This window comes from Panthera pardus, unplaced genomic scaffold (assembly GCF_024362965.1).
Source record: "Panthera pardus isolate Hobbes unplaced genomic scaffold, ASM2436296v1 HiC_scaffold_2, whole genome shotgun sequence".
Lineage (NCBI taxonomy): Eukaryota > Metazoa > Chordata > Mammalia > Carnivora > Felidae > Panthera > Panthera pardus.
The window spans coordinates 128547196-128574566 of NW_026526765.1; the positions used below are offsets into that span (position 1 = coordinate 128547196).

The 27371-nt window shown below is 46.4% G+C and overlaps 1 protein-coding gene across 5 annotated transcripts in view; it reads left to right on the forward strand.

The window, feature by feature from the left end:
* Nucleotides 1-27371, forward strand: part of FSTL4 (follistatin like 4) — a 580824-nt gene that overhangs the window by 371780 nt on the left and 181673 nt on the right. For all 5 annotated transcript variants that reach the window (XM_053907486.1, XM_019422002.2, XM_019422001.2 and 2 more), the window contains exon 4: nucleotides 106-354. In XM_053907486.1, coding sequence (XP_053763461.1) covers nucleotides 106-354 — 249 coding nt within the window. The remainder of the gene's footprint in view (nucleotides 1-105; nucleotides 355-27371) is intronic.

Consider the following 27371-nt stretch of genomic DNA (forward strand, 5'->3'; position numbering starts at 1 on the left):
GAGCCCCCAGGCCTTGGCTTCACTGGCAAATGCAACCACAAAGGAAGCCCATGACCTCCACCACTGAATGCTTGCAGCTGACCCTCTGTGTCTTGTGTTTGGCAGGACTTTCTGGCCACGACGGGCTGCCAGCATCCTGTGGGAAGAAGTTCTGCAGCCGTGGGAGCAGGTGCATGCTCAGCAGAGAGACGGGGGAGCCCGAATGCCGGTGCCTGGAGGCATGCAGGCCCAGCTACATGCCTGTGTGTGGCTCCGATGGGAGGTTTTATGAGAACCATTGTGAGCTCCACCGTGCTGCTTGCTTGCTGGGGAGGAAGATCGTCATCGTCCGCAGCAAGGACTGCTTCCTTAAAGGTAGGAGGATGCCTCCTTGCCCCTTTGCTTTTGGATTTGAGGATGGATCTTCTAATGCCCTTTTGACAAATGGCTTGGGTGCTGAGTCTGCAGGTTGAATGTGTAAAGGCAGGAGAGAAAGAGGAAGGCTGGAGCTTTAGCCAAAGGATAGCAGCAGCAGCATTTCGGCGATGCATGTTTTATGTGTGTCCACCTCCAGAGATCCCCAGCCTTTAGAGGGGGCTCCTTGGAGAACAGAATCTAGGCAGACCTTTGGGATAGGGCAGGGAGGGGAAGAGAATGCTCAGGAGAAAACCCAGCACGGGCCTACAGTGGAGACAGAAAATGGGCTGCTGAGTCTCCCAGGCATCCAGAGGGGAGGGACAGAGCTCTGGCCCCTCCCTACAGGCCCCCAGGCCACAGTGGTGTGACCAGGACATCAGGGCATTCTCAGCAGCAAAGCACAGGTCTGTTGACCTGAAGCAGCCACTACCAGTGCTGCCTGCTGCCCCGTGAAGGGCCACTTTCCCACTTCCACGCGTGGGCTGTGGCAGCGGGAGCACAGGAGGGACGTGTCCTAGAACCGACAGTGCTCTGCTAGGTTGAGTTTCTCCTGTGATGGGAATAGTCTTGGACACTTTCATGGCTGTGCTTATGACACTAATGCTGAGGTGCTTCAGAAATCATGAGGCACATTATGGAAATGAGGCCAAAATGAGTCCAGGAAAAATGTCCCTGGTCTGAAAGCTCTGCCCAGCCTCATGCCTGCTGATTCCCCAGCCCTGTGAGCACTAAAACACTTGACCACTTGCTCCAGCTTTATTGGCCATGTTGAATTTTGTAGACTGATGTTCCGTTCTCCAGTTTCCAATATCCCCCAAATTGCATCTTTCTAAAGGTTTTTATTTCTGCATCAGAGTGTGCCCAGCCTCCCTCACCATCGGTTATTCAAACAGCATTTCTCATGTCAGGCCAGGGAAAAACCACCACCGTGAAACCTGCCTCAGTGAGGGATGATGGGGGAGAGCTGGAGAGGATGGGGGCTGCTGGTGCAAGCAGATTAGGGCTCAGTTCTGCTTCATGCTGATTGAATTTATCCACCGAATCCTTCTGATTCATTGAGGTTTTATACAGATTTTGTGAATGCCCACCTACTGAACAGCAGTACCCACAAGCTCCCAGAGAGACTTGGGGCAGCCCGGCTCTGCCACTTTCCAGCTGTGTGATCTTGGGCACATCACTCCGCTTCTCTGGGCCTTTCCCTTTGCTATAAAACGGGGCTTATTGGCAGTACAACTTGCTCTGTGGAGAAAAGTAAATGAGATGCCGCACAGAAACCACCTAGCATGTGGCAAGCACGTCGCAAGTGTTGTGTATTAATGACACCTGTACTCATCTTTAATCTAACGTGGCCTCAGATGTAGAGCAGGGAGGAGAGGAGATCATGCAGGGACCACAGAGGCAGGAACAAGGGCCCTGCCTAGCAGGTATGGGGCCTCCATGGCTTGTTGGTGGGTGGGATTGGGGAGTAAGGTGCTGAGGGTCAGGTCCTGTGAGATCCTGGAGATGCCTAACTGGAACCAGGACTCCCCTTTTTGCAGACCTACCCCGGTGGGTCTGGATCCCATGGAGGAGCCTTCTCTGCTTCCTGCTCAGGTCAGCTCAAGTCCTAGGCAATGGGAAGGCCGGCCCGACTCTCTCCTCCAGCATTCCCACAGGGAGTGCCCAGCAAACAGTGAGGACCTATTCACTGACCCCAGGGCCTTGGCAGGGATGGGAGGCAGGCCAGCCCTAGGGAGGGGGCTTTGGGTGAGCACCTCTCCACCTTCACCAGAGCCATGGTTCCAACGGGGAGCAGGAAGAAACAGAGTGACAGAGGGCTGGGGGGTAGGGTCTTAGAAGAAAGGAGAGGGGGTAAAGGACACTATAGTACAACCCCACCTCAAGAGAGCAGAATATTTAATGGCATCTTCAGCCCCACCGATGACAATTTGTCTTTTGTCCCTAATTTCCGGGGAGTTATTGATAGAGGAAACTGAAAAACACCTTCTTTTTTCATGCAAACAAAAATTCTAAATTCATCCATGTTCCATTCTCTTTTTCTACCAGTCTTTACAAAAAGAAGTTCTGACTTCATTTCCCAGTTTGATTTGCGCCCCAGAGTCTCTCTTAGGACGCTCCTTATGGGGCCGGAGTGTGGAGAGAAAGGGGAACATGGTGGTGGATTCCAAGGGGCCTCAGTTTAGAGCGCACCCTCCGTGGCCAGGCCCTTGTGCCCTTGGTGGGGAGGAGGGTGGGGGGGGGGGTTGGTTCTCCTGAGCACTGCGTGGGTACCATGGCCCTTGTGCCCCGCAGGGGAGGAGAGGCGATATTCTAAGCCCCATTTTCAAGAAAACTTGTGGTATCACATTCCAGTTGCTATGGCAATAGAATTCCTTGTGAATGTGAAATGAAATATAACATCATTTTAGAGATCATTAGCATTTGAGAAAAGCAAAACTGAACTCAAAAGCATTGCTTCAGCTCATATTTGTAGCTTTTGATACCAGCTTTCTGGACATCCCAGGCAGGGTCTCTGTCGCCAAAAATCAGGGGGACAGTGGGATATAGGATGTCCTCTCTCTCTCTTCTGGTGGCAAAATCAGAGTCACATTTGTCGTCAGCCCCAAATACCACCAGAGAACACCAAGATAGTGGGTGGAATTCTCTGTAACTTTAACTTCTTTAGACTTTGTGTTTTAAAAGTTACCTTGTGACATGGTATTGTGTACCCGTTGGCACTTTTAAAATTGTTTTTCTGTCTGGGATTTGAATGCACGCTGTATCTCTCGTATTCTTCCAGAAGACAAGCTTGCCTTTCAGCCGTCACTCACTACACCAGGGTTGTATTATCCCAGATGATACAGTGTCATAGTTGGGCAGTTTTCCAAACAAACCATGAAATTATGGAAGAAAGAAGCCTGTTAGGGCTACAGTTCTAAATGGATCTTGAGATTCCTCATCCCGTATGGTGTTTTAGGTGCATTTTGGTGCTTCAGAGGAGAGTTCCCAGGCTCGTGAAATCGGAGGAAATGATTTCCATTTTTAACCCAAAATTTAAACATACATTTAAAAATTTTTAATTTTTAAATTTAAAAATGTAACCAAAAATTTTAACCAAACATCTAAACATGTGTAAATTTAAACAGGGTCACTAACAAATCTTTAAGTGTTACTACACAACAGGGCCATAAAAACCCACCCTTTTGTTGCCAGGCACAACAGATAGGTCGTGCTGCCAAAGGACTTCCTTCTTCTTTTCTTCTTGTTGTTGCATTATTGCTGTTACTTTGAATGTTGTTGCCTTAGGAACTGAAATTAGGTCTCACTACCTTGAGGCCGTTTTCATACTTTTTGCAAGTCTTTTCTGCCCTGCCAGGGAGAGCTACTCACATTCCCATGTAGGGGCCCAGCCTTTGGTCTCACTCTGTTGGAGCAGGCCCCTGCAGCCAGGGACGTGCTAAGGCCTGAGCAAAAGCATGGTGACAGCATCCCAGGGAGGCCCAGGCTGGGGGGCAGTGTGGCACAGGCTCAAAGGTACTGTCCTGAGATCAGTCATGGGGCCATACCACACCTCGCTGGACGAGGCAGGTGAGCTCTCTGTGCCTCACTTACCGCATCTGTCAAACGTGAATGCCCGTAGCACCTACCTCAGACGGTGCCGTGAGCAAGAAAGCAGCAGTGCCTGACCCATAGTGCGCTCTCTTCTCTAAGCAGCATCAGGATGATGGGGATGCTGTTGCAAACTTAGGGATACAACTGAGGGGCTGGTGCCGCCCTCGTGCAGCGCTGTGTATGAGCTGAGAGCTCCAGGAGGTGGGTGCTTCTGTGAATGAGGAGAGAGAAGATCATTGGTTCTCCATATTTATTTAATGAGTGGCTAGAATTTGATCTCCAAACATCCACACTAAATTCAGCTTCTCCAGCTGCCTTGCTGTTCTAGAAAGAAATGTAATGAATCCTTTAAGTTCACCTAGAGAGTTAGAGATGCAAAAGAAGATCCAATAGTCCCTAATTCTGGGTCTAGAGGAAGTTTCTGGAAAGGCTTTTGGGAACTGCCAGCTGAGGGTGAGAAGGGGCACGTCTAGGGAAGAGACAGTGAGGTGCGTCTCCAAGGGTGATTGAGGGCGCGAGGGCATCCTAGGGGTACAGTCAGGAAGGTACCTGTAGACTGAGAGAAGAGGAAGGGACTGAAATGCAGATCCTGGGGAGCACACGTCCATGCCGGATAAAGGCAGGCACGGGAGGAAGGTGCACTGAGAAAGGCCCTCGCACCAGGCCAGGCAGTTTGCGCCCAAGCGGACTGCGTGTCTAATGAGGCAGTCCAACTTGCCCATTCCCCAGACAGGGATGCTGAGGCCCAGAGAGGGCCGGGGTTACGTGGGCTCTGCCTCACCTCTGCAGCCCGCCCTTCAGAAGCGCCCACAGCTTCCGCACCGTTTGTCCCAGCAAGGCACATTCACAGCACACGCACTTGCTTTATCCTTTTCCCCGAGAGACCTCCTGGTGCAGAGGTGGAGGGCTCAGGAGCCTTGGTCCATGGGGAAGGCCTGGGCACTACTGGACTGGGGCCTACTGCCCAGGTTATCAAGAAGCCCAGGTGGGAGCTGCCCCGGGAAAGCTGGTTCAGTCATGCCAAACTCGTGGGGCCTCTGACATCACAGCACCAGACCACTCTCTCCCCTGAGAGGAAGGGTTAGGAACTCAGGATCACCCAGAGGCTGCTGGAAGGAGCCCCAGACAAACCAGCAAAGCCTCTAACCCCAACCTGAAGGCCCTTCCTGGCTTTTTGGCACTGGCTTCCACTTTCTCTTCAAAGCCTCTTTCCTGTTTCCAATTTCTTCAAGTTGCACTTCCACTCCTGGCCCCACCCACATTGTGCCCAGAGGCCGCCGCTGCTCCTCCAATCCTGCAGAGCAATCTCCGTGCGCCCAGTGCCCTTCCTGGCCTTCGCTTTGAGCTCCACACAGGAGAGTGTGGCCATTCCCTGCCAAGCCACCCAGCTTCACAGGCGTTATCGAGTGTCTCCTGGGTGCCAGGCTGTGCTGGACCTGAGGACACCCGTATGATCAGGACTCCAGGTCTGACCTTGTGGAATTGACAGCCAAAAGAGGGGTCCACCTCCAGTCCCCAGCATTCTCGGGGCCAGTATATGGGGGCCGCTCTAGCCAGAGACCCCCCCCCCCCCGCAAGACATCAAGGACAAGTAGGGATCTTCATGGACTGTCCCCTGTTTCGGAGCCTCCCCCGTAGATTCTGCTCTCACCAGTGCAAGCACCTGGGGGTGACTGAGCTGCAGGTTCACTGCAGCCCTTCCCCAGGGCAGCGGCCGTTGGAGCTCAGTCATCCGTTTCTCCTATCTGCTTCCACCATCAAGAAACACAACTTCACACAAACGAGTATGTTCTTGGGAGATTTCCTCTAGGTTTTATGCAAGAAAACGACTTGGTGTGTGCACCCCACAAATGTGCAAGAATGTTATCAGTGCAGCATGTACTGTGTGCTTCACAGAACTGCTGTGCTTTCGATGAATTAATTACATTCCAGTAATTAAAAATTGCTAATAAGTTACTGAGCTGAGAAAGTCTCGCACCGCGTGGATTTCACTTATGGAAACAAGCCGCAGCCTCTGAGGCCCTCGCACTGTTTCCTGCCCTTTCCTGACACCCCTCCCTCATATGTCCAACCCTTCCTCGGTCACCTCGGCCAGCTCTGGGTGTCTCCTCCTATCCCAGCCTCCCTCTAGGCACCAGTTCATGTTCCCCCTCCTCCCTTCTCTCCCACTCACCCAAGATGCTCCCCGCACTGGGTGGGTGCCTCCACTGCCCCAGCTCCCCCACACTCTGCCTGGCAGGGTCCACACCGACTCCCATCCCCATTAAGATCAGCATGTCCTAGACACCATGTCCAGATGGCACTTTCCAGGCCTGCTCTTACTGCATCCATCCCGCAGTGGCATCAGTGTTCAGGTGGCCCCAACTCTTGCTCCTGCCATTCCCAGCAGGCTCCTGCCCCCCACACTAGCTTTCCACATGTGGGTTCTCTCTGCGCCCCCCTCAGTGCTCTCCTCTTTCCTTTTCACCCCCTCACTGTTCTTGCCATGCCTCCCATGCCATTAAAACCCTACTGTATCTTCACCCCTGATCTCTCCTCCACATTTCACCTCCAGTTCAGTGCGTCCTGAATGAACTCCCCACCCCTCTCTGCTCCCTCCGTCCCTGACATTCCCATTCCTCACAGAGCATCTCTCTCAGTGATAGCAACAACCTCTTCACTTTCCAGGGGAATGGACCCCAAGAGACTGCTGCCTCCTTGCAGCTGAATCCCCACACCATAAAACCCCGCCAAGCTTACTTCTTTGTAATTTCTCTTTTTACGTTGTTTATTTATTTTGAGAGAGAGGGAGTGGGGGAGGGGCAGAGAGAGAGGCAGAGAAAGAATCCCAACCAGGTTCCACACTATCATCACAGAGCCTGACGCAGGGCTTAATCCCACAAACTGCGAGATCGTGACCCGAGCTGAGATCAGGAGTCAGGTGTTTAACCAACTGAGCCACGCAGGTGCCCCAACTTCTCTATAATTTCTTAGCTCTGCCCCTTAGTCTCTACCTCTTCTGCTGCCACACATACCTATCCCCACCCGCACAACCTCTGGGATCCCCTAGCTGTTCTCCCAGCTCCTAGCCACCTCCTCCTTCTTGCCCACCTTCTATATGGCTTTAAAAGCAAGCTTTCCAAGAGGTGACTTTGACCATGGCCCTCCCCTACCTTCACCTTTCCATCCATTCATTTAGCAAACATACACCCCTTGTGAGTAAGGTGTATTCCAGGCCCTGGGGATACAGTAGTGCACAAAATGCACATGATTCCTGCCCTGATGGCACAAGTGGTCTCTTGTCCTAAGAGATGAAGAGTTTCAAGCCATAACAAGTGCTCTGGAGGAGAATAAAGCATGCACAGGGGTTGGTGAGAGCTTCTAATATGAGAAGAGACATCTGAGCAGATCCCTGAAGGAAATTGGGAGGTTAGGGAGTGAGCTGTTTGAAAATCTGGGTGAAGAGGTGGCCAGTGCAAAGACCCTGAGGCGAGAGCTCACCCAGCATATTTGGGGATCAACAAGGAGGCCAGGGTAACTGGAGCAGAGTGAGGAAGGCGAGAGAGATCTAAGTGGAAGTCAAAGGAGCCTCGTTGGCCATTGGAAGCCTAAGCTCTTAACCGCTGTTCTCTTGTTTCCTTTCTCATTATTTTGCCATATCCACTAGTTCGTGGCCTGGAGGGCACCATCCTGTTCACCACCACCCTGGAAAGCTGTGTGGTTTGTGCTGTGGCTGGAAGAGACAACCTGCCCAGGGGCTGCCAAACATCTCCAAGTTCCTTCTTTACCTGAGTTAAACCCATGGGGCCTGGGGATTTCCTGTGAGCCCCAAGCTGACCAAGGTGCCATCAGAACTTCTTCCAAGAGTAGAGGCCTCCCTCTCTTGTAACTTCTTGTCAGCCTGCCCATCTTCCCACTCTACTGAGTATCCTTTGAGTGAGGAAATATGATTTATACTTTTAGCCCTAGCACTTGGAGATGTTCCATTCATTTTTTTTGGATGAACACACAAATTGATGATTATGTGTTAAATAGGATATATGCAATCCCTTAGAGGTCCCCAAGTGAGAGAATGGGAAGCCCCATTAGAGGCCTGTGCCATATGCATCAGAGGGTCCCAGCAAAGGAAAAGCTGGATTTATTTACATGCCCAAAGACAGGTTGGATTCTCTCTGGTGGGGGGTGGAGCATCAAGAGTATTGAAGGAACACAAGGAAAGAAGGGCACAGAAGGAGGCAGAGGAGGGGGTGACATGGAACCTCCTGTTCCCCCAAGCTTTTCTCCAGCAGGCTGCTTGGGGAAGGCCTTGCATAGAGAGAAGAGGTGCCTTTGGCTCTCTAGCTGCTTAGAACCACGTAATGGAGCCCATGGCCAACACTGGGGAGGCTCTGGATGATGATCAGGAGTCAAATGTTTAATTACTGGAGCAAGAAGAAGTTGATTTGGGACTTCTTTAAGGGTCTCGCCTATTGCGCCTTCAATTAAGATCAAGACCCTGTGTAGCAGCCGCTAAATGACACTGCATATTGAATCTCTGTGCTCAAGCAGTTTATCTAATTATCTGTGTGACAAACTCAGCAGCTGTCACACCAGCCACAACTCAAATATGTTGACTCTGGGCCCCCCGGCTGCAAGTGTTTTCTGCTTACTAACAGGCTGAAGGGAAGGGCTTATGCGCTCTTCTGTGCATGTGGAATCCCTTTCAGGTTCTTCTCTTGCCTGATGATGGAAGTTGCTGAGGGAGCCATTGCTGGGGAGGATGGTGTAGGAGTTGAGCAGAGGCCTGGGGTCAGTCCCTCTCAGTTCTCAACCCTCCCTGCCTCCCCCCTAGCCCCTGCTGCTGTCATGCACGTCCAGCCTCTCTGCCTGCTCTTCTGAAGAGGGAGGCATTGGCCCAAATCGGACCATTTTTTTTCTCCACAGAGAGGGAAGAGCATTTACCATTGTATCACATTAACTGAAATAAATCAAGGGGTTGGGGGGCAGGTGCACACAGTGACCCAGGAAGAGGTAGGTGACTGCTGATCTCCATCAGCACAGAGTATGTGCATGAATGCAACCACTTAGAGGTCCCCAAGTGAGAGAATGGGAATCATGTCACTGAATGCATGCCCACACCAATGACCCAACACTCCTGTGGAGTTGAGTCCTCAGCCAGGAGAGCCAAGGGATGGAGCTACAGAAAGCTGAGGCTCAGCCCTCTGCCACATCCTGGGGCTGGGGAGCCACCCATGGTTCCCATCTCGGGTGGACTGGTGCCCAGCCCTTTGCCAGATGTCACGGGAGAGCCATGTCTAGAACACTAATGAGGGTAGCTAGTGAAGGAAGACAGAGCTTCGCAATGACAGGTTTGGGCACCTTTGTCCTGGTAAGTCCTGTCCTGTGCCTCTCTTCTTCTCGTGTTCTCTTCTGCTTTGAAGCATTTTGATCGCTCATTAATGAAGGTAATCACAATGAAACTACTTTGGAAAAGGCTTTCTAAATGAAACTAGTAAAATTGCTTTGCTTGCGGGAAATTAAAATCACCAGACACGATGAACTCTGCCCACTTATTAGAAGCAGGGGGTCAGAATGGTGCCTTTCTCTTTGTAGCTGAAGGAGGGGTGCATCCAGTGACCTGGGAGGCACATCTGTCTACTTGTCTTCCTTAGGGAACTTCTGTTTCCTCCTCTACTGCTTGTCTTTTAGTCCATTCCCACCCATTTTAAAAAAATTTATTTAGTGCTTATTTATTTTTGAGAAAGAGAGGACAGAGCATGAGTGGTGGAGAGGCCAAGAGACAGGGAGACACAGAATCCGAAGCAGGCTCCAGGCTCTGAGCTGTCAGCACAGAGCCTGATGTGGGGCTCAAACCCACAAACCATGAGGTCATGATATGAGCTGAAGTCAGACGCTCAACCAACGAGACACCCAGGCACCCCATTCCCACCCATTTTGATTGCAGAGGTGTGACCAGCAGACCTGGTCCCCAGTGGTCCAGCAAGTGCCTCTGTGAGCCCAAGCCTACCCACTCATTCTGCTGACCATGCTATGTGGCTCACCCAGTGATTCATGTTTCCATTGAAATATAACAAACCGAGGTCTTTTTCATGGGGTTTTACAAAGCACTTCACTTATACCCAGTTCTGTGTGCACCCTTGTAGCTGAGCCTGTCCCCTTCCGAGCCTATCCAGGGATTTCAGGAAGCCTAAATGAGAGGCACATGGGGGAAGGTATGGTGTGTCTGGTAGCTGAATCTTTCCTGATGGGGGTGGTGATCAGGAAAACGGGACTGAGGAAGAGGTCTGCGCAAAGCTGTAGAAGGAGGAATACACCAGAGTGAGGAAAAGAATTGAAAGGGGACATGCCAGGACATGGGGCAGCAGCGGGCACAGTAGCCAGAAGGATCAGCAACACATCGTCCCAGTTACATGCAGAGTTTGTTAGTTGTCCTTTCCACTCAAAACTCCAGACTTTCAAGGGAGTCTCTCTCTCAACTGTTTAGCCACAAGTGCTGGTTACAGGGAAGTGGTGACCAGCCCCCAGCCCCCCAGTGCCGACACTTTGCAGCAATGACCGTGAACAACCTGGGCAGTCTTTCCAAAGCTGAGGCAAGAGGGAAGGGAGGTGAAGCTGGACAGACCTGCCTGAACAAGAACGAAAGAGAACACAGGAGAGGAATAGCTCTCTCAGGATGCAAGGAAAGGGAAATTATTACAAAAAACAAAACAAAAGCCCAGGAGACAGCAACTGTGTTCTCTCAATTCAAGAAAACATGAACCCTGAAATGGGATGAAAAATGGGATTATAAATTGGCTGAGCCGCAGCCAAAAATGAAATGGAAGCTGGAGGAGGTAAGGAAAGACTATATGGCATCTAGAATGCTGGAGCTGAAGCGCCCCTATGTTTCATGCAGTGAAGGGGAGGATTAACAATGCAGAAATCAAACAGTTGTTCCCCACAGGGAGAGCACAAACTTGAAAACCTCTCTCAGAATGCATAGAAAAAGGAAAGAAAAAAGTAAAGAATAATAATAATAATGTGAGAAAAGATGTCCTACCTAGATAGGTAGGACAGGGATAAAAGTTTAGCTCTTGGTCATCGGTCATCTTAAAGACCCCAGAGCAAATCAAAGGGACACAGTAAGTGAGGAAAGATTGTTTTTTAAATTGCCCTGAGCCGAAAGATTCCTAAAATAAGCCCAAATGAAACTGCTAAAATTTCAGGATTTCAAAAAATTTTTCAAAGATATTTGAAGTGATCAGGCAGAGAGAAAAAGCTGGTCTTCTATAAATGAAAAAAGAAAACCAACTGGTCTTAGGCTTTTCTGCAACATTAAGAAGCAAGAAGGCAATGGAGAACATCTGTAGAGTTATGGGGTGATAATTCTACACTCTTCAAATAATGATCTCTGTGTGGAAAGAACAGAAAGGATTCTCTGATGGGCAGAGGCTCAGATAACATACCACCATGTATTCTTGGCTGGAAAAAAACATACTGAAAGATGAATCCCCAATAATCTAGGGACAAATCAAATTTGGGAAAGAGGAAAGTCATGGTACTCACAGCCTAGAGGTGAGCTAGGGACTCCTCACATGAAAAGTTGTCTAAATGGTTGTTTCAAACATAGTTACCCAAAATGGCAAAGAGAAAAGAAGTTAAATGCAGCTAATTTCTTTGACCCCCTTGTGGGGACTTCAACAGATCCTGCATAATTCTTGCCTTAGTGTGTTAAAAAGCATACATCAGCTCAACTAGGAAATTTTCCATTAACTCCATCCTTCTTGCCTGGAACAAACCCAGTGCTGGCCCCAAACAAGTGTCCTGGGTTGTTGCCAGCCACACCTGGGAGCCTTTGCTCCTCTGCCTTTGCTATTTTGTCCAGAGACTGTGGGTAGGATCAGCCTTGAGTGAGGTGACCTACCCTAAGATTGGGCCTCCCATGCCTTCATCATGGTGGGTGAATGTGCCCCCTGCTTCCAGGAAGCTTGCTTGGGTTTGTAACTGGAATAGAAGAAAACTCCAACATGTTATAGGGCGTCCTCCTCGAGCAGCGATGCTCTTACTAATGGCACATGTCACTGTGCCAGTGATGTGGCCTGGACTGTTGATTCTGAGGTCCTGATCGAAATATGTGGTTGCTTGACAAGCAAGGACTGGATAAGAGCTGAGCCACGTTGACAGAAAAAGGCCAAGAAGGCAAAAGGTCTGCCTGTTGGTAGGTAGAAGTAGAGATTGGACCCCTAAGACAGGCGGGGCTACCATGATGTAGCCATGCACAGGAGCAAGGGAGAGGCAATCAGGGTGGGCTCACGATTATGGTGGCCACCATTCATTGAGTGCCTGCCAGTCTCCTAGCCCATACCAGATGCTTTATGGGCATTAACTCCTATAATTCTCTCAGTTGGCGTTTCACTCAGGGGCAAAGAGAGGCCAAATAACTTGCCCAGTTACCGAGCTGCTAAATGAGACCTGTGACCTGCCTTCCTCTGTCACTGTGAGCCAGTGGCCCCTCCCGCAGGTGGAAGGGCCTCTCTGGGGGGCAGAGGGCTTGATGTGAAGTTGGCAGTATGCTCGAGACCCAGCCAACAAGGTGTGGGGGAGGGCAGCAGCAGGTGGAAAGACTTAATGCAGCTTCACTGTTAGCGGCTGCTCTCCTTCCTCCTCTCCTCACACTCACCACATGCGACTACCAGACAATGCGTGTGTAAAAGTGATCTTCCCCTAAAAGGAAAAGGATAGAATGTCGCTTTCCCACAGACATCAAAGACTGTCACGGCCAGTCCTTTTAATGAAGTGAATCATATTCACACACATTCAGTCTGTAAACCCCAGTGACCGGCACCACGTGGATGTGGGAGGTGACCGCCCCACAAAGGGAGTGCCCACTCCCCGCCAAGGGACAGGCGGGGACAGGCAACCTGCCATGCTTCCTGATTGCTCCATTCTGTGTCTCTACCTCCGTCTCTGTTCCTTCTTACTGGTGTCCCCACCCCATCCCCTGCCGCATTTTAGCTGCACAAAGACCTTATTTACACGCCAGGCTTGTCTCAAGAAACACTCCTCACAATTTTAAAGAAACAAACGTTCCATTTTAAAAAGTCTTGTGGATCTCAGGGCAAAACCTTTGTGGGTTTCAGGAAGACCTAATGAAGAGAAGGATCTCTAAAAAAGGTGGACAAGGCCCACTGCAGGGAAATGGGGTTTCTCTCCTATGAGAAATGACAGCGGGAGAGCACACACTAATTTAGAGAAACAGTTAACAGGAAGCAAGACGCACCCTTGAACGAGTCTGTCTAGAAGGTTGGGGAAAAAATAACCCCCACGCAGGGGCACCTCCAGGCTTCCTTTGGGTATAGCTTCACAGGGACTCAGTTGGCTACAATTATAATTCAGTATTTGCAGCATTTATTGTGATGTTATGCATGTCACCCTTTTTCAGAGACCAGAGATCAGATGGGAACAGAGAATAGGGTAAGAACTCATGTTAAACACCCATGCTAGAGGCGCCTGGGTGCCTCAGTCAGTTAAGTGTCTGATTTCAGCTCAGGTCATGATCTCACAGTTTGTGAGTTCGAATCCCACCTCGGGCTCTGTGCTCACAGCTCACAGCCTGGAGCCTGCTTCGGATTCTGTGTCTCCCTCTCTCTGCCCCTCCCCTGCTCGTGCTCTGTCTCTCTCTGCCTCTCAGAAATAAACACTAAAAAAAAAAAAAAAAAAGCCCATGCTACCTGCCAGGCCCAGTGCTGGGTACTGTATACATTGGTTCCCATTGAGTCGTACGGCAGCCTTTCAGAACAAGGACTTTTATTATCCCAACTTGGCAGAGGTGGACACCAAGATCAGAGAGGTTTAGCGACTTGCCCAGGAACGAGGAGGGGAGAGCTGTCACTCATATTCACGCCTGTCTTATTTAACATGTGCTCTTTGCTTCTCCTGCTCTGTTACATCTCTCGTGTGTATCATGATTTGTGTAATTAACAGACGAAAGCAAGCCTTGGAAATCATCTGATTGTGAAAGCGCTCCATGATTGTTGTTCAGCAACCTGGCAGATTGTGTCTGTGTTCACATTTCTTTTATGAAGGCAGCTTTTTTGTACGTGCAGCTGATGGTCACCTTGCTTTTGGCCACTCTTGCCTCAACAAAAGAATGGTGATGTTTTCTGGAAACCTTTATTCTTTTGTTGCCTTTGCTCATTCTATGCCACGCCTTCTAGGTAAAAAAGGCGAGAGACCTCACAGTAAGCAGCACCTGGTCTCCGTCTTGGTCGGGCTTGGCTGGGAACTGTGTGTGGCTCACCTCAGAGGAGCCAGGGGAAAGCTAGCCTCACCCCGTGACCGGTTGGGTTCTGGGGGGTCTGGGAGCCTGTGGGGCAGCCCAAGAGGGGAGCCCTAGAGAAAGGGCTCAGACTGGTGTGATCGGGGACAGGGCCTCTCAGTCAGGAACCCGTGAGCCAACACCAAGGTATGTCCTGAACTTCCCTCTACCTGTTTGTTCACATTCCCAGGGCAAGTAAAGTGGAGGTCCTGTCCTCAGCATTTTGTGCGTCAGGGTTATGTTTCAGGATTTGTTAGAAAAACCTGGGATTTTATGTCTGGGCTATTCATAACTTGGCCAGTTTTAACAGAGCCTTTCATTTATTCGAGAAATACCACTGAGCACCTACTGTGTGCCAGTCTTATTTCAGGGGCTGGGGATTCAAGAAGAGTGTGATGTGGTCCCTACCCTTGGGAAGCTCATAAAGAGCTTGTAAGGAGAGGGAGCATGTAAACCAGGGTAATGAGTCCATTACAGAAGGAACCAGGGAGGCCTCCTGGGGGAGGTACCATCCTGGCTGAGTATTAAATGATAAGTAGAATGGGTTAGACAAAGAGTAAGGGGAAGGGCCTTCTGGGCCAAGGGTTAAGGTATGAATCCAAAATGGGAAGCTCAAGCCAACAACTGCTTTGCCCAGTATGGAGCTTGAGGCAGGGAAATTCAGCAAGAGCTGAGTTTGAGAAGGACCTTTGGCCAAACCAGGGCTAGACCTCGAAAGTCAGGTTATGGAGCACAGGCTCTGGCCTGCGGGCAGGGCTCTAGGGTTTGCAACAGTCTGGCTGGTCTTTAGAAAGATCACACAGTGTCGCCAGCGTGGGAGTGGCTAGTGGTGGTGTAACCCTGGAGTCAGGGAGCCCAACAAGGAAGTGTTCCAGGCATTCAGCAGAGAGATATGGAAGCCAGAACTAGGGGAGTGGACAAAGTTGAGAACTATTCAGGAAGAGTAAATTTGACAGGACAAGGGACTGACTGGGAAGGAGGAAAGGGAGGAGATTGGGGTCAGGAGATGTCCAGGCTCCTGGTCTGGATGGATATGGGTGCCTTTCTCACTGAGGTGGAGACCCAGGAATGAGAGTCTAGAGGTTGGTGGGAAAAGTTAGCATTTGCCCTCAATTTTAGAGGTGAGGGTCCGAGGCTTTGTAGGACATCTGGTAGAGAGGAGTTAGCTTTGTCTATAGAGCCTATACCTCTAGACCCCAGACATTCCTACCTAAAGAGGTTTTCAAATACTTTGGTTTGGCAACTCAGCCTTGCCTCCTACCCCTGTTGTATGAGTAAGGGTTCTCCAGAAAAGCAGAACCAGTAGGGGAAGGGGGCGTGTATTCTGTGTAAGGAGATTTATTATAAGGATTGGCTCACATGATAATGTTGGCTAGGAAGTCCTAAGTCTGCAGGTAGGCCAGCAGGCTGGAGACCCAGAAGGGACCAATGTTCCTGTTTGAGTCTGGAGACCATCTACTGGAGAATTCTTAGTTGAGGGAGGATTGGTTTTTTTGTTCTATTCAGACCTGAAACTGCCCAGATGAGGCCCACCCGTATCCTGGAAGGCAATCTGCTTTATTCTGAGTCCACCCACTTAGATGTTAATTGCATCTAAAACACTATCACATAAAACACCCAGAATAATATTTGAGCACATATCTAGGCACTGGTGGCCTAGCAGGTTGACACCTCCTTAACCCAGGATTGCTCTGAATGCCTTGCTTAGTCCTTGGCCAGGCCCCGTCTAACTCCGCTTTGTCAGGGGGCTCCCACTCCTACCCCATCTAGAGGGCAGGATGCTGACCCAGAAGGAAAGTGCTTGGATGTCCAGTTGGATGGAGGTGTGCATCCTTCACACCGGGGTTCGTTCAGTCTGTGTCCCTGGGCTGTATGTGGGGGGAGGGGGGCTCTTGACATCATCATCCCTGCCTGCCCTGAATCACAAACCACCAAACCCGATCCCCCACCTAGCACCCAGGAGTTACACAGGAGGGTGGGAGGAGCAACTCCTGACCCCAGAAACCCCCACCCACCTCACCCAGCAGCCTTAGAGGTGGCTTTCTGACAATGGCTGTTTTCCAGTAAAGTTGTTTTCTTCCTCAAGCCTAATAGTTTAAACAGTAACTGCTTGAAATTATACTTAAACACTCAAATGATAGAAGATGCAAACTGGAGGGGGAAAAGATCAAAGCAGAACCAAGACATGAGATTACTCAGGACACAAGAAAGATACACAAATGGCAGGAGATGGTGGCAGGGCACAGAGGCTGCTGATTAGATCCTAAGGCAGCTCCGTTCCTAGGAAACCTTTGTCTGGGAGCTGCACGCTTCTAGCGGTTCAGAGAGACAGGAATCGGAGTATTTGATCAGCAGCCTTGGCTGACTGGAGCGTGGGGGAGAGAGAACAGGACACGTGTGGTTCCTCCTGGAAATTGGTAACAGAGACTCCAGCAGGAGACCTGCCTCCTAATAAGGCAGAGGCCAATTAACAGAGCAAATGTTTGAGGTGTCCCCGCCAAGGGATGTGATGTCTAGTCTTCTCCCAGAGCCCCCAGGCGCTGGTCATTCAGACAGGCAGGTACAATGACTTAAGTTAATTGCAGAAAAGCTCCTTCCAGGGAAGTGGGCACTGGCTTGTCATTTAAAGGGACCAAGGTTTGCTTTTGACAAGTATCCGTCCCAAGAAAGGACATGTCCTCTCTGCTTCCCACCCCTCTGCTGGTGGGGTTTTTCCCAGGGTACCTCAGAGCCAAAGGGCAAGTCTGGGAATCTGAGGACCCAGGAGAATTTTGGCAGGAGGAGCTGTATCGGTCAAGCCTCATCCACGGTCCAGAAGAAGGTGGCTCTTTTTCCCTTCCATGGTGTCTGCTGAGCCAAACTAGGAGCCTGCAGGACCCGGAATCCAGGGCTGATTAGGAAGGAATATAGGACTCGGACCACAAGAGAGGCTGTGACTGGGGGCCATGGGAAGCCCAGGGTAGGGCAAAGTCAAGGTGAGCTGGGCTTGCTCCGATGGGAGGAGGTGGTCGCACTAACAGTAAGGGTCGGTTTTTTTGAAGGGGGCAGAGGGTAATGTGTCAGCACAGCCCATGTGGGGCTCCCTCAGCCTCATCTAGTGGGAACAGGAGTGGGGAAAGCTGACTGCATATCCAACTGCATACACCCCAGTCTCCTTCCTGCTGCCCCCTCCCTGCTGCTCTCCTCCCCCCATCCCCTTCCCTGTCCACTATTCCCAGGACGCCTGCCTGGAGTGTGCCTGCAAGTATCTGAAACAAGTGGCTGGAAAGTAACATGTTTCTCAGTGAACGGGGAGTGGCACACCCCACTAGTTTTGCTTTATTTTTTTAAGTTTATTTATTTATTTTGAGAGAGACAGAGACAGCACCAGTAAGGGAGGGGCAGAGAGAGAGAGAGAGAGAGAGAAAGACAGAGGATCCCAAGTGCTAACAGCACAGAGCCTGTCATGGGGCTCGAACTCAGGAACCATGAGATTATGACCTGAGCCGAAAGCAAGAGTCAGACGCTTAACAGACTGAGCCATTCAGGCGCCCCTAGTTTTGACTTTTTAACTACTTAACCAGTTTCTCTAATGTTAGACTTGGTTGAAATAGTAATTGTCCGTGGTGCCCTGGGCATCGTCCCTGGTGTGAGGCAGGGGACAGAACCCCCTCCGCTCCGACTCTTCAAGGCTGTGTGAACCATGTCCATTCTCTTAGCTTGCGAGGTTGTCCTGGGTTACGGGAATCGCTCTCCCGGCTGTTTCACTCACAAGTCTGGATCTTGAATTCAATGACTGACTCACAAAGAGCTAGTTGTCTGTGTTCTTGCCTCCCATTTAAAGTGGGAGGAGGAGGGGGTGATGAGAACTAGCAGTCCTCGGGCAGTAGGAGGGAACTCTTCCTCCGTCCATGAGGAGGAGGCCGAGGCCCCAGAAGCGCCTTGGTTGTGCGGTGGGAGCAAACTCTCAGTGACCCACTAAGGGTAGACTTCTCCCTCATGCTACCGTCCAGTGTGGGTCCGTAGCCCCTCAGCTCGGTGGCTCACATACACCCACTTTGCCACTTGGACACTGCTCTTCACCACCATCGCTGATGGGGAGGGGTGGTGAGCGAGTACCCCTGTGCTGTGCTGTGCGGTGCTCTGCGGTTCCCAATCACACGTCCGTCAAAGTCACACATAAGGTCACGTCCACAAACAGACATGCGTGCTTCATCAAAACACGTTTTCCATCAAGGTCCTTCTCTCAGGCTAAGAAAAATTCCCATGGGGACGCCTAGGTGGCTCGGTTGGCTGGGCCTCAAACTCCTGATTTTGGCTCGCGTCATGATCTCTCGGTCTGTGAAGTTCGAACCCTACATCAAGCTCGGCACCGATGATGCGGAGTCTACTTGGGATTCTCTCCATCCCTCTCTCTCTGCCCCTCTCCTGCTCGCTTTCTCTGTCTCTCAAAATAAGTAAATAAACTATTTTTAAAAAAGAAAAGAAAAATTCCTATGGAGTCTGGAAGTGCTGAAAACAGACTCTAAGAGCTAGTGAGTTTAAGGCTAAAATTCCACATCTCTCTCTGTACTTCAGAAGAAAACCATCTCCTTTCATATCATTTCAGTACCTCCTGGTTATCATATCTACATTTAACTTTTTGCCTACCAGGTATCCTGTATACGCAAACAGGAATGAAGAAGTCACACAAAGAAGCAGTTCTTTTAAAGTTTCCATCAGAGCAATTTGAAATTTTTAGCATAACAAAAGCAGTTATGTCAATCATACACAGATTGCTTCCTAACAACCCTATTTTGCATCCTGAGGCCTCCAAGTGTTTAAGAATATCCACAGAATTAATATTTTATGGACAAGACTAAAAAGACTGCATTGGTTTCCAAGGTTTCTGCGCTGGGCCTGGGTATGGGCCTGGTTCCACAAGTGTGAGTGTGCAGAAGCCTGTGTTGCCCCTTGGCACAACAGTAATCCATTAATTGGGAGATGATAGGTAACATCATCCCTGCAGTGAACTGTAGGGACCAGGGCTGCCTTGCTCATTGCAGTAGCCTGGGCTTCATGTGGAGTAAGAATGCAATAAACACTTGCTTAGGAGAGGGAGGGAGAGCAGGGAAAGGACTGGATGTAAGCAAGCCTGGTTGTCACCTGGGTCCGCAGAACAGAAAGCAGTCGACGATGCAGAGCCCAGAAGGGACGGAGAAGACCCTAAGGGGTGGGCTTGGCTCTGTTGCTCACATGCAGCATCCCCTCAGCAGGAGGTGCCCGGGTGTCATGGAAGTATTCCCCATCTATGTTCAGCTCTTCCTCCAAGATGGGGCTCTGTGAGTCTCCGCGATTGCCTGCACGGAGGTGTGCCCGCATGCAGGGCTGACCCACAAGCACATTCCAAGGAAAGGAAGCCACCTGTTGAAAACCGCCTTTTTCTTCATTTTTTTCATTAGAAAAGATGACGTACCGACAGAAGGGAATACAAAATGTATATGTGCAGTGAGAAGAATAACCATTAAGAGAAGAACCATGTTTTAGGAATTAGGCCATGCTTTAGAAACACTCTCTTCCTCCTGCCCTGGAGGTGACCACTGTCTTCTCTGACTTCTCCAATCATTATGTTCTGGCTTTTCTTTATAGTTGTCTCACCTAAATACATGTTGAAACATGGTTGATTTTTTTCCCTAGTTTTGAAAGTCATATTAAACGGAATTGTGCCGGTAGATGTTCTTTTCTGATTCGCTGCTTTCATATTCGGGAGACTCATCCATAGAGAGTATAACTGTAGCTTGTTGGTTTGTGTTGCCGAAAATCCCCTTGTGTGAATATACCACACTGTATCCGTTCTACTTCTGACAGCCAGCATCAGTTCCCATTTGGGGCTATTCCAAGTGATGCCGCTAGAATCATTTTCCTAGATGTCTTCTGCTGTACACATGCAACTGTTTCTCTGGTTTATGTCCCTGGGCAGCGTGCCGCTTTAGCCTTAATCGATATCAGCATACTATTTTCCAAAATTGTCGGCCAGTTTACCCTGAAAGTAGCAGTGTATTAGAGCTCCTGCAGTTCGCATTAGTAATACTTGCGACAGCTAAACATTTTTAAGTTTTGCTAGTCAATTGACTATGATATGGTATCCTTTTGCAGTTTTCATTGGTATTTTCCTGCATACTGAGACTAAGCATCATTTCATTGGTTTATTGACCATTTTGATTTCCCCTTTTCTGAGGTACCTTCCCAGGTCTTTTGCCCTTTTTCCTATTCAGTTGTTTGTCTTTTTTTACTTCATTGGTAGGAGTTCTTTATATATTCAGGATACTTATTCTTTGTTGATTACATTTATTAGAAACATATTTTTCCAACGGTGGCTCAACTTTTCATTCTGTCTTGGTTTCTTTTTAAGGATAGAAGTTCTGAATTTTAATATAGTTGGATTTATCAAAATTTTCCTTTATATTAAATATATAAATATAAAATCAACATGTTGTACACCTTGACCTTACACAATGTTCTATGTCAACTCTATCTCAATTTAAAAAACGCTTCTCTTATGGTTAGTGGATTTTGCCCCTTTTGGTTTATTTATTTATTTTTAAGTTTATTTATTTTGAGAGAGAGACAGTGAGCACACAAGCTGGGGAGGGGCAGAGAGAGGGAGAGAGAGAGAATCCCAAGCAGGCTCCACACTGCCAGTACAGAGCCCAGCATGGGGCTCAACCCCACAAACCATGAGATTATGACCTGAACTGAAGTCAAGAATTGGAGGCTTAACTGACTGAGCCACCCAGGTGCCTCAATTTTGCTCCCTTTTAAAGAAAATCTTCCCTGCTTCCAAAGCCCAACATTATTCTACATCATCTTCTACTCTACAGTGTTGCTTTTCACATTGGATTTTCTTTAACATAATAGCTTTTTTGAGGTATCACTCACATACCATTCAGTTCACCCATCTAAAATGTACAATTCAAGTCTTTTAGTACATCCAGAGAGTTTTGCCACCACCATGATGAACAATTTTAAAACCTCTTCTTTACCTACAAAAAGAAACCCTGCACACATTAACAGACAATTCCTCATTCATTTGTCATCCCCAACTACAGCCCCACAGCCCTACAGCCCTAGCGAGCACTAATTTACCTTCTGTTCCTATACATTTGCCTATACTAGACATTTCAGGCAATATGGAGTCTTTTGTGATTGACTTCTTTCACTTACCATAATGTTTTCAAGATTCATCCATGTTTAGCATATATCAGTACCCCATTCTTATTTACAAAATAAGACTCTTTTGCATAGACGTACCAAATTTTATCCATTCATCAGTTGAGGGACATTTCAGCCAAAATTTCCACTTTGGGCTGTTATGAATATGGTGCTATAAACATTTGTGTACAAGTTTTTGTGTGGATATATATCATCATTTCTCTTAGCTATTTATATAGGAGTAGTGTTGCTGAGTCATATGTTAACTCTGTGTTCAACCTTTTGAGGAACTGTTTTCCAAAGCGGTGTACCATTTTACATTCCCACTAGCAGTATATGAGGGTTACAACTTCTCCATATCTTTGCCAGCAGTTGTTATTATCTGTCTTTTTAATTAGTCATCCAGACAGATATAAAAAAGTATCTCATATGGTTTTGATTTATTTACATTTCCTAGGTGGATAATGATGTTGAGTGAACATCTTCTCACGTGATTATTGGTCATTTGTATATCTTCTTCTGAAAACTATTTGTCACCTTTACCCATTTTTTAATTGGACAATTTGTCTTCTTCTCATTGAGTTGTAAGAGCTCATTATATATTCTGAACACAAGTCTCTTATGTATACACTTTGCAAATATTTTCTGCCATTCTATGGGTTCTCTTCACTCTATGTTATACTTTAAAAAGCACAAAAGTTTTAATTTTGATGAAGCACAATGTATCTGTTTTTTCATTTGTCACTTGTGTTTTTGGTGTCATATTTAAGAAGGCTTTACCTAGCCTGAGATCACAAAGATTACTCCTATTTTTTTTTCTAAGAGACTTATAGTTTTAGCATTTACATTTAGATCTTACATACACTTAAATCATTGAGTTAAATTTTTGCATATGATGTGATAGAAGGCCCCAGTGTCCTGCTTTTACATGTGAATATCCAGTTGTCCCAGCACCATTTATTTTAAAGACTACTCTTTCCCCCTTTGAATTATTTTGGCACACCTGTTGAAAATAAATTAACCATAATTGTAAAGGTTTATTGCTAAACTCTCAATCCTACTCCATCGATCTATATGTCTATCCATATGCTGGTACCACACTTTCTTGATTAGTGTAGCATTGTAACAAGTTTTGCCCTCAGGAAATGTGTCCTCCAACTTTGTGGATCCTCTGCAGCACTGTTTAGGCTCTTCTCTGTCCTTTGTTTCCATATGGATTTTTGGATCAGCTTGTTAATTTCTGCAAAGCAGCCAGCTGAGATTCTGATAGGCATTGCTTTGACTAAATAGATTACTTTGGGAAGTGTTGCTATCTAAACAGTATTAAGTCCTCTGATCCATGACCATGGGATGTCCTTCCATTTATTTTGGCCTTCTTTCATTTCTTTGAACATTTTTTTTTATAGTTTTGGCAGTATAACTTTTACGCTTCTTTGGTTAAATTCATCCCTAAATGTTTCATTTATTTTGAATTTGTTGTAAGTGGAATTGTTTTCATATTTTCATTTCCAGGATGCTTATTGCTAAGGTATAGAAATATAATTAATTTTTATACCCTGAACTTGTACCTTTCAACCTTGCTAAATTCATTTCTTAGTTCTAATATAGCTTTTTGTATTAGATAATTTATGATTATATAAAGATAATGCAGGTATAAGTAGAGATGGATTTACTTCTTCCTTAATCTGAATGCCTTATATTTCATTTTCTTACCTAACTGCCCTGGCCAGAACCTCCAGTACAGTGACAAAAACAGACATACTTGTCTTGTTCCTGATCTCAGGGGAAAGCATTCATTCAGTCTTCTACCACTAATATGATGTTAGCCCTGAGTTATCCATAGATGCCCTTTATCCGGTTGAGAAGCTCTCTTCTACTTTGTTTTGTGTATTTATCAAAAGGGAATGTTACATTTTATCAACTACTTTTTCTGCAACTGTTGAGATGATCATATGGTTTTTGGGTATTTTTTTTTTGAGAGAGAGAGAGAGAGAGAGAGAGAGAGAGAACACAAGAGAAAAAGAGAGCGCTCGTGCTGAGGAAGGCCAGAGAGAGACTCCTAAGCAGGCTCCATACTCAGCTCTGAGCCGTATGCAGGGCTCAGTCTCACCACTGTGAGATCATGACCTGACCTGAAATAAAGAGTCAGAAGCCTCACTGGCTGAGCCACCCAGGCACCCCTGTTTTTGTTGTTTTATTTTTTTTTTTAATTTTTAATGTTTATTTTTGAGTGAGAGACAGAGAGAGAGAGCAAGAGAGAGCATGAGAGGCGGAGGGGCAGATAGAGAAGGAGACACAGAATCCGAAGCAGGCTCCAGGCTCTGAGCTGTCAACACAGAGCCTGATGTGGGGCTCAAACTCACAGAGTGCAAGATCATGACCTGAGCCGAAGTCAGAGGCTTAACTGACTGAGCCACCCAGGCGCCCCTGTTTTTGTTTTTTTATCTACTGATACTGTATATTACATTAATTGATTTTCATATATTAAACCACTGTTAAATTCCTTGGTATGTGTGTGGTCATGATGTATAATCCCTACATGTTGCTGGATTTGATCTATTAATATTTTGTTGAAGTTTTTTTGTGTCTGTTAATTATAAGAGATATTGGTCAATAATTTTGTTTTCTTGTGTCTAGTTTGGGTGTCAGGGTGACACTGGTTTCACACAATGAGTTGGAAAGTGTCTTCTCCTCTTCTTTTGTGTGAATGAGTTTATGAAGAATTCATATCAGTTCTTCTTAAATGTTGGTGGATTTCACCAGTGAATCCACGTGAACCTGGGCATTGCTTTGAGGGAATTTTTTTAAATAATCAAATATCTTGTATAGATTTTCTATTTCTCCTTAAGCTAGTTTTAGTAGTTTGTGTTTTTGTACAAATTTATCCAATCCATCAGAGTTACCTAGTTTGATGGCATACAGACGTTCATATTATTACCTCATTATTCTTTGTATTCAGTAGAGTCTGTAGAAGTGTCCCCTCTTTTATTCCTGTTTTTAGTAATTGGAGACTTCTGTATTATTTCTCATCAGTCTAGCTAAAAGTTTTGTCAGTTTTGTTGATTGTTTTTTAGGAAACAACTTTTTTGGTCTTGTTGATTTTCTCTATTTCTCTTCTTTTTTCCACTAATTTCTGCTTTCATCTTGACTCTTTCCTTCCCCGCTTGCTTTAGGTTCCACTGGCTTTTCTTTTTCCACTGTGTTGAGCTAGAAGGTTAGGCTATTAATTTGAGATTCATTTCTCTTCCAACATGGACACTCACAGTTGTGAAGTCCTTCCCCTCTAAGCTCTCTGTTCGCTGCATCCACAAGTTTTGTTATGTTGTATCTTCATTTTCATTCATCTCAGAGTATTTTCTAGTTTTCCTCCGTGATTTCTTCTGTGACCTGTTGGTTATTCATGAGTGTGTTATTTAATTTTTACATACCTGTGACTTTCCCAAATTTAATTTTTTATATCACTGTGTAATTACATTCTGTTGTGGTGGGAGAACATATATTATTTCAGTCATTTTAACTGTATTAAGCCTTTTTTATGGTCTAGAATGTGGTCTCCCCTAGAATGTCCATATCCACTTGAGAAAAATATGTATTCTGCTGGTTTGGGATGGAATGTTTTATAGAGCTCTCCTGGGTCTAATTGGTTTACAGTGTTGTCCACGTGTTCTATTTCTTTGTGTATCTTTTGCCTTATGGCTCCATGCATTATTAAAAGTGAATTTTGAAGCTACCAACTGTTATTGGTGAATTCCCCCTTCATTTCTGTCAGTTTTTGCTTCTTGTATTTGGGGGCTCTGTTGTTAGGTGCATATGTTTACAACTGTTAAAGCTTACAAATGAATTGATCCTTTTATCGTTATGAAATGTCCTTCTTTATCTCTAGTAACGTTTTTTTGTTTTAGAGTTTATTTTCTCTGATATTCGTATAACCACTTGTCTTTCTTATAGTTTCTTTTTCCATCCTTCTTCTTTCAACCTATTCATATATTTAATGCTAAAGAATGTCTCCTGTAGGCAACATGTATTTGGATCTTGTTTTTTTCATACATTCTAACAAGTGCTGCTTTTGATTGAATTGTTTAATCCATGACATCTAATATTATCATTTATATATATACATCTACCATTTTACTTTGTTTTCTGTATGTCTCATATCATTTTGTTCCTCTCTTCATCTCTTATTGCTTTCTTTTGCATTAAGTGAATATTCTAGTGTAATATTTTAAGTTCTTTAATTAAATGTTACTATTTTTCTGTAGCTACTGTCGTACTGGTTGTTCTAGGGTTAACGGTATACATCTTAATTTATCTGAATATACTTGAGATTTATACTAAATTCTAGTAAGATACAGAAACATTACTCCTATATACCTCTATTTCTTCTTCCGATTTTTCTGTTATTGTTGTACATATTACTTCTATATATGCTACAAACCCAACAATACATTGTCATAATTATTACTTTATATAATTTTTTCATTTAAATAAACTGAGAGGGAAAAAAAGGAGAGCAAATATATATTCATAGAACTTGTTACATAAACCTTTTATTTGTCATTTCTCGTTCTCTTCATTGTTTGTATGGATTCAAGTTACCATTTAGTATTCTTATTCCTATAAAATTTTACACCCACCTACCCCCCTTGTGCTATTGTTGTCAAATATATTAAATTTCTATGTGGTATAGGCCCAATGATACAATTATATACATGTTGTTTCATACAGTTGCTTTTAAAATCCACTAAGACCAGAAAGGAGAGGCAATATACATTTATACTGTCTTGTATAATAACATGATTACTCTCATCAGTGCTCTTTGCTTTTTGTGTGCATTCAGATTCCCGTCTATGGTCACTTGCTTTCAGTCTGAAGAGTTCACTTTAGTACTCATTGTAAGGTAGATGTACTAGCAACAAGTTATGTCAATTTTTGTTTATCTAGGAACATCCTTACTTTCCCTTCATTTTTGAAAAATAATTTTGTTGGCTTTAACATTCTTTGTTGACGGTTTCTTTTTTCTTTTAGCACTTTGAACATGTCACCCCCACTACCTTCTGGCCTCCATTGCTTCTGATGAGAAGTCAGCTGTTCATCATATTTAGGGTTCTGTTGTGACTGACCAGTTATTTTTTCTTGATGCCTTCAAATTTTTCTCTATGTCTTTCGGCATTTTGACTCTGATGAGTCCAACTGTGGATCTCTTTGCACTTACCTTATTTGAAGTTTGTTGAGTTTCTTGGATGTGTAGATTGATGTTTTTCACCCAGTTTGGGAAGTTTTCAGTCTTTAGTTCTTTAAATATTGTTTCTCTTCCTTCTCTGTTTCCTGCTTCTGGGTATTCCCATTATATGCATTCTTCTTAGTGCTATTCCATATTTCTCTGAGGCTGTGTTCATTTTCATTTTGTTTATGCTCTCCCTCCGGTAAGCTGGCTGGTCTACAGTCTAGCTTGTCACCTTGGTAGAGCTATGAGTCTCCTTTTAATCACTTACCACCACGGTATCCATTGTTATAATAGGCTTGAACTCCTCCGTATTGTTCCAAATAAAGTCAGTTCCTCTCAGAGCTCTCCATCTTTATGGCTTGCCTCTCCCTTGCACAAAATTTCTGAACCACTGCTCCGGAGCTTGGGGCAGAGACTGTGACCCAGTTATCTCAGAGTGATATCCCCGGTTTAATAGCAGAGTAGTAGGTGGGGATGGCAGCTTCTGATTTGCTCAGTTTGCCTCTCCAGGACTGAAACCTCTGTCCTACAAGTGAGCTAGAGTGAAGGCAGCCGAGGCCCCAGTACCTCCAGCCTCTGTCATGCCAGCAGTCAAGCTTCTATCCTCAGTTGGGGCTGGATATAAACAGAGACCCCCAGATTCTTTAGCTGCCTTTTCTTGGGACGTAGCCTATGCAACATGAACCCAGGAGGGATGAGAAATGCTCATGTCCC